Below are 13,213 nucleotides of genomic sequence, written 5' to 3'. Positions count from 1 at the left end.
ATGAACTTCACAGAGTACAGTTGTCCTGGCGGTGGGTAAGACGGAAGAGCTAGGCAAAATTGTAAAGTTATTTAACAGAATAGGAGTGATGACCTGATCAACGGATCCCCTTCTAGAAGAGAAGAGGCGATATGACAGCGAGTCGCAGTCAAAACCTCGGTAAAATCACAAAAAAGGACTGTGTTGTCACATTGGATAAATTTTCCTGTCATATCTTAATAAATGATATCTCAGCGATTTAACATGTAAATAAATAGTTTAATATTATGATGATAATGAATGATACGTAAATATAAAAAAAATATGAAACCCGTTTTGATTTCTTCAATTGTTTGATATTACTTTTTTTATGAAGGTCTGAAAAAATTGATTGATAAAACCTAAAAATCTATTACCATAACTCAAATCAACCATGAAAGTTTTAAACAATAAATAAAACTGTTATTTGAAACTGCCTTTCAGTAAGGTTGTGAAATGTTAGTTAAGCTTAAAACTATCGATAGAATTGAATGAAAATTTCATAATAATAAGAAGGAACCATATTTGTAAAAAACAAAATGGATGGATGCTTTAAAAATAAATATGTTTTCAACGAAAGAAGTAAAAATATAGAAGAGAAGACTTTACGACTGGAGTGTTAAACTCTCGTGACCTTGCTACGTGATGAAGTTGACCCAGCCGCATTTAGGGGAAGTAAAAAAAATGGTAAGAATGTGTTTCGGGAATGTCGCAAAACTGACAAGGTAAAAAATCCAACGGAGGGTCGACAATAAAGGACTCCGTAAACTGGGGCCGCGTCGATAAATCGACAGTAATGTTGTTTTTGTGGAATAGGAGAACGGTAAAGCGATAGGAAAATTCTATATGTTTTCGGGTAGTTTATAGAAACTGGGACACTTCGTCAGAATCGTGCATGCTTTGCCAGAAGATAAGTTGGTGGAATAATTAATAAAGAAACGTACACTGACAGATGAATGCATAATAAAATTTAACGCATGGACAGGTTGCTAAGTTTATTAAAAAAACATATCTTGAGGTTACTCTCAAATTTAAGCTGCACCAACAACAGTGGCAAACAGCCTGTTAAGATCTGACATACATAGTGAATAAGTTGTAAACTTTGTCAGTCAAATGTATTTCAATTCTAATGGATTCAAGCTCTGTACTATTCCATTTAAGTCGTTTTTTGCAATCCGGGTTTCACCTTTTGGCATCTTCAGGCGTTGTGTACACTCACCAAAGGTAAAAATACACTGACAACGAACTTTCTTTACTCTAGCTTATATAATAAATCAATACAGTAAAGTAGGTAAAAACTCCATTACCTACCTATCAAGTCAAAGGTTGCAAAAAATACAATAAACAAATTATGAATAGTTGTATTATCAGTAAAAAACCTAATTAGTAAAAACGCTATCTTATTAATAACAACACCCTCGATAGCATATTATAATAAATCGTAAAAACATAATAATAGATCATTATTCTTTATGAACAATGAAAATAATACATTCAAGAGGTGTAAATCGTCAATTCTAAGAAAAATAATTAATGGAGTAACTAATAAGATAATAATATTCTTACATGGTACCTACTTTTTTATAACATTATTTAAAAAAAAAATACATATAAACTCTCCTAATATAATATATATAAACTCACCTAATGTATATATTATACATACCAAAATAATTTGTTTCTATTGAACTAAGACTACAATGTAAACCTAATCCAAGCTATATTAAATAATAGTCAAAAAATGTCGTTTATCTATAAAATATCTAAAATAATGCCATTACATAATTAACTAACTTTAGGTATTTTATAGATAAAAGAATATTTTTTATCAATTGTAGTTTGACTTAGGTAGGGCTTAATGAATTAAAAAACACCAATCAACACCATCTGTAATATGTATTCTTAATTCAACCAAAATAGATAAATATGACTAAAAAAGTGTGCACTTTTTTGTTGGATCGCCCATAGTATAGCTAAATTACTATGAGTTGGTTTAGGTAGGGTTTAATTGAATTTAAACTCACCAGCACCATCTGAAAATTATTGTATTCTTGGTTCAATGAAAACAAAATTAGTATGAATAATATAGTTTTATGTGCACTATTTATAACGAATCCAAACAGCCTACCTCCACTCTTCGCCACTGAATTCACAATATACCTATCAAATAAAATACAATGGGTACATAATGTATTAATTATTATTAAATTAATATCATACTGCCAAAAGTCTCGAAATCATGTTATGGGGTAATTGCAAATTGAAGTTTGACTTGCCCTCTAATATCAGACATAATGCTTTATGTGCATGTTCTATATATCGAAAAACCTTGATTTTTTTCTAGAATACATTTATCGACACATATTATGACAACAAATTAATGTCAATTGATTATGGTATGTATGACGAGATTGCTCGCAGAACCAAACTGGCATGAAGTGCATTTGGACACCTGAATAGTATTTTTAAAAGTGACCTCCCATTTTGTCTTAAGCGTAAAGTGTTCAACCAATGTGTACTACGAAAGATTGCATATGCATGTAAATCACGTAGAAATCCAAACCTGGTATTAAAAATGACAAAAAAAGTAAACTTTCGTTTAGTAAAACATGCCAAACTAAGACCACATTAAACTGATTATAGAAAATAGCCAATAGAATGATAATGCACAGGGCGCGATACCCAAAAGACGCAGGTTCGATTTCTGCCGGGTGTTTTTTTCTATTGGCTATATTTTCTCATGAGTGTTTTCAGAATTATGTATGTTCAATAATCAGAAAGATACATTCTTAAATCTTGTGAATTATTCGTTGAATAAAAGAAAACATGGTTAATTTGTTTTTTTTTATCAGACCAGGGACCCACGATATTAAATGCAGACACTCTACTGCTCGACCATCGTGCGTCAGTGGGTTTTAGTAAATGAATAGTAACCTTCCATTTTTATTCCCTCAGGCGAGTATCCCGCGGCGATATACGGAGAGAGCATCCGGCTGCAGAGCAACAGCCTACTGATTGTCGCCCTATCGTCGTTGGTCACCCTGGCCCACCTTGTGACACTCGTCGTGCACACTTCATCAGCTCACTCCAGTCGTTTTCACCAAAATACTCACCGGTGATAAAGTGGACGTTCTATATATAGTTACCAGACACTTACTGTGGACGTTATTACTATTGCAAACGATAGTAACACTCAGTGATTTAATGAGGTACTATTGAGACACATTACTTTGTAAGCAAAATCTATAACTTGATATGTGACATTTTCGTGACTAGAATTATTTAAAACAATGTACTGCTTTGTTCTATAACCATGATTTTAGTTTTTAATACATTTCTATTAATATACAGGACTCTGCTTTCCACCACTACGCACTTATAAAGTACAGCCATCTTATTTTAAGATATTACAATTAATGTAAACTCAGTGACGTCCCTAAAAATTCCACCGCTAAGACAAAGCTCCCTACTATTCTAATAATCAGCAAATGATAAAGTGGGGGCACACCAACTAAATGTGAAATACATATTATACATCTATTAAAAATACTAATATGTTAAAACACAAATTAGTGATAATTTAGTGTGCCTACTGTAATTAGGGGTTACATGCCCATTGTACGTAAAATATTTCACCGTAGCACAGTTCACCATGAGCCTTCTATCGGAAAGAGATGACCGTATACTACAAGGTCTCCAATTTTATTAGATTCAATATGAACGTTAATCCAATGTTCGTAGCCGATTTTGAAAAAATCATGAATTCAAGCATGAAAATCCAACCTAACCTAACCTAACAAATAATCCAGAATATAAAGCTATTTTCAAAAATTGTTTGCCGCCGGCTTCCTGTAAACCGACAAGAACCGTGTTTTATTTATACATGTATTTTATCTCAGTACTATACGACTCAAAGAGGTTGGACAGTCTTTAATGTACGACCATATATTATTTCCGATACAACATTTCACGGTGAAGTACGATACGGCGATTATATACGTACAAATTTCCAGACACGGTAATTAAGATGATAAATATAACAAACTAGGGATCACGGGAACTCACCTTTTATCCTTGGTATGGAAAGGAAGTCACTGATTTTGAGCTAACGATTCACACATGCACACTGTTTACTTAGAATTGTATTACAATTAACTTGCGCGTGGCTTTAATGTTATTAGAATAACCTCTATTATGATGTTTATCATTGAGAATTGAGTTTGAATGTTGACCTTGTTGCAATCTTTGAAACACTGATCAGATACGAATCTGATTAGAAATATACGATTGAAATTTATAGTTCCACTGGAATCGGGGCAAACACAACTCGTATATTCGTACAATTTGTATATTCCTTTTTTTTTTTTACTTATTTTACTGTCCCATACAATGTGTCGTTTTTAAGCACTATCCTGATTGGGTAAAGCTTTTTTACATATCAAGACACATACCATCTCTTTAATAGTTCTTAATTTACTTATTAAATAGTGTAGTAGAGAGAAATCACCCTTGTGGAACACTTTTTTGAACTTTGAACATTTGAGACACGGTTATTTACTTGTACCAGAATAAAGCATCGATCATATAATATTTCCGTTAGATGGCAGTAGTGTATTCATATATATAATAATTTGCCAGATTAGCCTGAAAAACAATTTATACTACAATTAATGTAAAAAAAAACTACTTAACATCACATACAAATCAGCCAAATGTACGTATTTTAAAACTATCGTAACTGCAGATATCCTGAAAGGTTGTCAAAATTGAACATATCAAGTTATGGATTTCAGACATAGTATATCGTAGATTATATTATATTATTATAAATCCTAAGTCCAGTTCCATAAAATATGTTAATATGTACTTATTAATTTGAGGTTTATAAGTCATTACTTCTTTCTTATGAGTACGATATTAATGACTAGCTAAAATTTAATATTATTATTTTAAGTGGGGATGAAGCATGCAATTCAATATAATTGACTAAAAATCACATTAAAAAGTGATTAATTAATTTGTAGGTTATGAACTTTTTTTTGTATATTGTGCAATAAAGTGTTGATACGTTGTCTTTAGTATGGTAAAATTTTATTTTATTTGATTTTGAAACTTTAATTTTTCTAAGACAATATAAGATTAAAAAAATACTCTATCTTCCTTCGTTACTCAGCTGAAAATTAGATTATAATCTTTATTTTATAACACCGTTTTATTATGTTAAAGATTTTTTTTTATAATTTCCATTTCATGGCAGGTCTTGTAATACGGTCACCAGTTGTATATAATACCTGTAAACTTTTTCTTATTAAACGATTTATAAAATAACACATTTTGTTCTAACAACACAGACATCAAAAAAGTCTGCCATAATCTGGTAATCAGATCCTAATAATTGAGATATATGATAACGTTCAATTAAAACTCACCCTGTGTAAGTGGGATATACCAGGATCTGAATAAATTTGATTGAAGTGTTATTGATTTCTCGTTTCATGAAGAGTTTTTATAAAGAATTTTTATAAACAATAGATTGTATTTCACGAATAATTGAATTATGGAACTTGAAATCGTAGTTGTGGTAAAAATAATCAACTTGACAGACGAAAACACTACAGCGCATCTATTCTATACACAAGACTGCTATCGGGCGCTATCAGCAGCTATCGAGGGTAGTTTTATATCAAAGTATTAGCACTTGCTATGTTTTAACAGTACTTCTCTTCAGTGTGCTAAGTTTTAGAGCGAGATAGACAGTTTTGACTGTTTAGAACTACCGGCTAACTTATTGTAATAATTATAATACTTCGATACAAACATAATATGAAAAACTATCCTCGATAGCTGCAGATAGAAGTCTTGTGTATAATAGATGCGCTGGTCACCTTTACTTTGTATAAAAATTCATTCATAATAAAAAAAAACGTTTAGAATGCGTTTTGTGGTTTTTCTAACCATTTTTTCAATTGGCGGAATCGTTGGTATATAGGCGTAAAAAATATAAAGATTTTCATATGAAATTTGGTGTACTGATTTTAGACAGTAATATTATTTTATTTTATAATGATATCGTATTAAAGATTTTTTAAGTGCTCCGAAACAAGCTAATAAAACCAAGGTAGGGAATTACTGGTGTAAGTATGAATTAAAATATTTTTTGGAACTAGGCTTCTATTATACTACCAATGTGTAACAATACATTAGATTTTATTATATTGTATACTTAGAGAAAATGAAATGGTAAAGAGTCAAATACTTATGCTATGTTGAAATGTTGGAGGCTCACTTGAGACCGTCCATTCAAGAGCGCAAAATTGGGTCTAATTTTTATTTTATTGTATTCACAATTTATCAGGACAATAAACGTAACATTATTGTTATATTCCTGTATAAAGCTGTGTTTGTAAGTGTTGAATTCATCTTGCGTAAAGATCTAAAAGATCGAAGGTATACATTTTTTTGATCATATTGTATGAGAACTCCAATGTCTTATTTCTGTATGGAATTTAGTAGTTAGACGTAGTGTTGATTCATCTCACATTTATTCTTATTTGTGCGTTTATATTGTATCATGGTTAATTTTACATATATAACAAATTTTTAAGACTGGTCGTCTTTTAACTTTTGCTCACATATAAATAATAGCTATGTGATAATATGTCCATTTTCCGATTGTAATATTTCAGATTCAATTTTTTGAAAAGAAATATAATTTGATATACAACCTGTGTGCAATAAATAACCCATATCACTTACCAAAGCTTGATCAACCAAAACTGTTGTACTATAAAATATGGTGAATAGGAATGACGTGATTCAGAGTGCTACTATTGCCAAAATGCTACTATTTGTATTCCAATATGTATATTATTTTGATAGATAATATATTTTTCTGCCTTATGGAAGCTTTGATAGGACAAGAAACTTGACAGTTTGTTATTCTTCATACGTATTTTTTTTTGCGATTCGTATATTATTTTGCATATCTCTGATAAAACTTTGTCTAACATGTCTAGGCCATGATTGAACTCAACGCAATTAAATAGATACATAGTTTTAGCTAATACACTTATAAAAGAAATAATACATTTTCTATTTTCTAAATAAATATTTCATTATTAAATCATGTCTTTTATTAAAATTTGCAGTTTTACCTTGCCGTTTACCCCGTTTTGTTGGTAAATAAGAACAGATCATAATTTTTGCAAAATATTGATGATAAATGAATGAGTATTCTTATTTACCAAAACATACTGCTGAATTGCAAACACCATTTTTACCAAGTAAATTTAATTTTTCTGTTATCCAGCATAGGGATTAAATTAAATATGAAATCTGAAAACGTCTCTATTCACCCTGTTTTACATTATGTGGCATTTTAATTCAATAACTGGAAACATTTTACTATCTTGCGCAAGTATTTGAGTTTTTACCATGTACAAATTTATTATTGTAAGAAATAATTTCTACATTTAATTTTTGTAAATAACTCCGCACAGATAGAAACAATTTTATTTGTTATTAATATAAATATTTCAAAATAATTTATCAGGAAAACTAACAGCTCTTGTTATTATGTTAAGTATTTTTGTTTAATTTTAAAAATATTTTGAACAAATTTCTAACTGGTAAAGCAAATTGAAATATATTTAAAATTATTTTATTTTCTATAATTTTTTTAAGTATTTTATTTTACTTGTATATAACGACGTATTTATACTATTACCCTTTTGCATAATAAAATAAATCGTATTATAATTGAATGTAGTTATGCAGAATGTAGCCAGTCCGCAATAATTTCGAGCTGAGATGATAGCACTTTAGCAACAACATGATATTAAAAATGTTTGTAAAATGAAAAATTGTAAATAGTTTTTTTATTTCAAGAATATTTTCTTGCGGCTTGGCTATTTTCAACAGAACGTAGAGAAAACCTTCTTGCATCTGATCTATATCATATTTTTTTTTTGTTTTTTGTGGACTGGCTACTTTCTGCATAACTATGTCCAATTATTATGTATATTTAACGCAAAATGATCCTACATTATATTATTATTATAAAAATGTATATTTCCACAAAATCATAAAATTTTAAATAAATAGAAATATCGAAATTATTTCTAAAAATTAATAAAATATGATTCTTAACACTCACTTTAATACACACGTTTACAATAATAATTTTACTTGTGATTCTTTTGTTTCATCCAAAATAATAATATAAAGAAAATGGAGTGTGACAAGTAAATAATATACATATTTATGAAGTTTGTAATAGTCACCAATATAATGCTATAACTGATCACATATTATGAATGCAAGTGAAACATTAAACTCTTTTGTAAGCGAAAAATTAATCTAAAAATAACGAGTGATGAAATGTGACATGAAAAGTTGCATGTCAGGCATAATACGAAAAGACCACAAATTAAACCAATGTTTATAGCAGACAGATAAGCAAAAGTACGCAATATGATAAAGATTGCCGAGCTGATAAAATGGTAATAGACCAGACATATTGTTCGGTGAGTGTTCAACTACTGAATAATTAATTCAAAGGGAGTTCAAGGGTTTCTCGGATCGTTAAGTTTGGCGGATGTATATGACAGCAAATAACTTCGGACTAAGAAGAGTGAAAGGAGTATAAGAGGTTTTTATCCAGCAGCTTAATGATATCTGTTGATAATAATAATGATGATATCTAAAAGTTTAATTAAACCAATTATTTTAAATATTTTGGTGGATATATTTTTCCACTGAATACTTAGGAAAAATAAGACTTACAATAAATACCAGTATTCAATAATAGCTGGCATTAGTAATTTCCTCATTTTGATACTTACGGCGTTTTTCAGTACTCATTAAATATTCCTGAAGTATCAAATATCAAAACAAAACAATGTTTTCGCTCGAAAAACGCTTTGCTTTGGTTTGAAATCTTAGATCTGAATAATAATAATGGTACGTTCTTTGTCATTTATTTTACTTGACAGCTGTCAGCCAAGCCGCAATATTTTTGTGACAGACACTGTCTCATCGTTGAGACAGTCATAAAGATTGTGCCCCTAGACAAACAAAATAAGTCTCAAATGGAAAATGTACTCCTTGAAATATGAATCAACCGAAAAACCGTGGAGTACTCTGACGCAATAAAACGACAATGTTATATAACAGTGGTCGGTAATCTATATACAATAAAGTGCCGTAACCTTTTAACTATAAAAATAATACGTTAAAATTACGTTAAGAAAAAAATATTTGACTACTATACAAACATCATAAATATTATACTATTTAAAATATTAGCGTCTTTTTTAAGATGTAATTTGTAAAGCTTTCCAACTACTCTTAACCTTCTACTATTTTATCATAATCCTCAGTCAGGGTTGATCTTCTGATGGATGAATGCTTCCTCATAGCTCTCTCAACTCCTATAAGTTACTAATTATTCATTGACACGTACACCTATTAAATGTGATAAGTTTATCGATCCAGCAGTCGTTCAAAACCCCAGAGTACCATAGTATAACGAAACCGGTGCAGTTATTTAATAAAAGTAGAATCAGTACGATACAATTTTGCTTTCTATTAAAATTAATAATGAAACTGTGTGACTCTATTTTTCAAGCGGTATTGCATACTACGCATCCGTATACATGGTTTATTGTTTGTGGTCTTTACGCGTAGTGTTGGGTTTGTCTTTGAAAGAACTTCTCAAGCGGGTTACATGTAAATTGTACGTAAAAAATTCACCGTGGCACAGTTCGCTGTGAGATATCTTATCGGAAAGAGATGACTGTATACTATACGGCCTCCAATTTTATTGGATTAAATATAAACATTAATTCAATTTTCATATCTGATTTTGGCAAAATTCATGAATTCAAGAATGATAGTCTAACCTAACCTTACCTAAAGAATAATCTAGTATATCGGCTATTTTCAAAATTTCTTTGCCGCTGGCTTCCTGTAAAGTGTATACCAACAAAAACAGTGTTTTATTTACACATGAATTTTTTGTCAGTACTATACGACCCAAAGAGGTTTGACGTTCTTTAATATACGGCCATATATGTCCGATACAACATTTCACGGTAAAGTATGATACGGCGAAGTGCATACGTACAAGTTGCTGGACACGTCTCAAGCGTTGTGAATCATCATTATCATTTATGGCACTACAACCCCTTTGGAGGGTCTTAGCCTCTTTTCAAAATTTCTTCCATACTGGATGATCCAGCGCCAACATTTTCCAGTTGCTTTGATCAAGCATTTGTGGTCCAGTCCAGCCATCTTAATTTTGGCGTTGTGCATGGGATGCAGAATTTATAACTAGATTATTCCTGATATTATAACGGTCAAGTTTAGATAAGAAGATACCTTCTCTCTCGCGATATGATAAACTTTATAAAAAACGAAAACTCACGATAGTTCACGACACTCGAATAGTAGGTCTTTTATATGATTGATGATAATTTTATTTAAAAATTGGAAATTGTAGATATTTTATCTATTGAACAAAATATAAAGATTTGGTCTTCTGTTGATTTCACATTGATTGAGACTCAATTATTGCAAAATCAGCTGCAAATTATTACAACGAAATAAATGTATAGAATTGTATTTAATGACTTTTAATTTTGGTTGATCTAAAAAAACAGGCAAGATTTGTTAAAACCTTTTTTTATGTATTGAACTATTATTAAAAATATCTTCTCATTTATTTTATATTAAAGTTATAATATCACCCAAAAACTGTGACACTCTATGCCGCAAATATCTATTCATATGGTGTCAAATCAACTATAAATAGTAGAAAACAAGCATTAAAGAGACTTAATTTGGTTCTGCATTGCTGATATTTTGCATTGAGTTAAAAGCTCCAGTTATTACAATCTCTTTACAAAGTATCGTCACCCGTGATGACGTGCACCCCAAGCAAGCAATCTCCTAGATTAATAAGGAAGAAATCTCTACTGGATAATAATATATTATGCTATTTTACACAAAACATTGGTTTTCTTCTCGTAGATTTTCAAACCATCGCTAGACGAATTGCCATGATCGTGTTTTAAATTTTCGAATAAGACAGTGTCATCAGCGTACCCTAAGTCGTATAGCTTCATCGCGATGTAACAGTTATGCTTCGGGTAGGTGATATTATAAAGTCGAAGAGGGTTATGAAGAGAAATATGAAAGGATGTAACACTGTCGAAATCTGGGTCATAGAGTCACCACATTAACTCATATGGCGGCACTCAATAATTTTGTTACATTTGTTATGATCATTTCCGTCACTGATGTTAACTTTTATAATTATTTTGTGCATATTATATATTTATTCATGGCGTTAATACCTTGCTATAAAAATCATCAATGCAGCATGTATATTTATATAATATTATCAAAATGAGGCTTCCAAGCCAAAAATGCATGTGTAATATTTTTTGTTACATGAGTAAGATAACATAATACCTGTTCACTGCCAGCCAATTTTTACTAGATGGAAAAAAGTGTAGGTAAGTTATTTTTGGATTAAAATATACGCCTTATAAAACATGAAATAAAAACAGAATGATAAATATTTGTGAAAACTTACCAAATCAACATGTTTCTCAAGTTTATCGTGAATATATTCACACTGAAATGATAAATATTGCTTAAAAAATATATAAACACAGTTTATTCAGGAGTGAAAACATTTAGAAGAATGTACGAGTTAACTCGTCCATGGCCTGACGTGACATGATTTGATAAGTTAAATCGGTTCTGACAGTGATAAGGTTAATGATATGTTTTTTAACATCTTGAAAATCTTGATAGTTGTTATTATTTTTAATTTTCTCTTACATCTTACTTTGGTTTAACACACCTGATTTTTAGCATAAAATTTTATTTATTAGTTCACTGTATTATATTGGAAAACTATATACAAATAAAACACTCTGTCTTGAAACAATAATATTTTCTGTTACCAATGTTTTTCTACCGTACATGGAATTATATCTACTCGTTTTTATTTACATACCTATTAGGTATATTGTCGATTAATATATTAGCACATTTTTTCTTTGGATTAAATATACTTTTATAACACTATCATATTGTATATATTATAATTAAATACTAGTTATAACAGATAACTCTTTATATTGTGTAAAAAGTTAAGATTCACGAAGAAATATCAAATAAGACCTTATAAATATGACTTAGATTTAACTGTGATATTAATAAAAAACAAGTTATCTTAATATAAAAACGAAGGAAAAAACATTACGCTCAAAGATAATTATGTAATATATTGATTTGTTAAGATAATATGTAAAACGAATATTTAGTTTCTTTGTTATAATAAAAATATGTGTATTAAATAAATATGTTTTTTTTTGTCAATCCAATACCTCTTTCCAGATACAACCTTTTATGGTTAAATTTACGATAAGACTTAACATACATTACATCCGATTGTCCGTGTGATGTTACAACATTGTGGGGTTAATGCCAAAAGTTGCTAAGTCAAAATTTTTGATATTTTTAGTTATATAAATCATGTGTATTTAGCTAAATAATATATTATATGCCTAAAATGGGAAGGGAACAGTTTGTTACTCGACTTCCCAATATTTTAGTGTCAATTGTTGAACCATTAAAATATCTGTACAGAAAAATATTTGTAAGACCAATTACAGTATTCTTATATCAAATTCGCTATTAAAACATAGCATTCTGATTCAAAAAATTAAATGCCAAAAGTTTATAAGTATACTTATAAAGTATTTTTATGTAATAAATGCTATTTTATAATTCATTTTGCCATATAAAAGAAATGAAACCATTTTAACATGATTCATCTATATTTTTTGAATTAACTATCGACGGGACCACAGAGATAATATTTTCAACGATTTTCTTCCATAACTCTAATAAGAATGTACAGTAAAATTATAAAATCTTGTCTGCCAAAGGTTATTTAGTATTAACGTTTTTTTAATAAATAACCTTTTGTGTATAATTATTAGATAATATGAACTACTCAACATACTGACATAATAGAATATACTGCAATCTATTTAAAATTCTTTTATTAAATTAGGTTTTGGCTAATACTGATTTTATAGAACACTTCAGACTAAAATTACTCCATAAAATAGTTTTGAGACTTACAAACTTTTGGCAGGAATTTTACGGTTTATCA

The 13,213-nt window shown here is 29.6% G+C and overlaps 1 protein-coding gene across 1 annotated transcript in view; it reads left to right on the top strand.

Annotated features, from left to right (window-relative positions):
- The window catches only part of LOC147071120 (zwei Ig domain protein zig-8-like), a 134,230-nt gene extending 122,101 nt beyond the window's left edge, over window positions 1-12,129 (top strand). The window contains exon 6 of the mRNA XM_085948222.1: window positions 2,974-12,129. Coding sequence (XP_085804348.1) covers window positions 2,974-3,137 — 164 coding nt within the window. The 3' untranslated portion in view covers window positions 3,138-12,129. The remainder of the gene's footprint in view (window positions 1-2,973) is intronic.
- Window positions 12,130-13,213: the final 1,084 nt, after the last annotated feature.

Source organism: Rhyacophila brunnea, unplaced genomic scaffold (assembly GCF_057557595.1).
Source record: "Rhyacophila brunnea isolate RB1 unplaced genomic scaffold, BYU_Rbru_1.0 scaffold_20, whole genome shotgun sequence".
Taxonomy (NCBI): Eukaryota; Metazoa; Arthropoda; class Insecta; order Trichoptera; family Rhyacophilidae; genus Rhyacophila; species Rhyacophila brunnea.
Note: the sequence above shows the minus strand (reverse complement) of the source record. Positions and strands in the feature narration are given on the sequence as shown.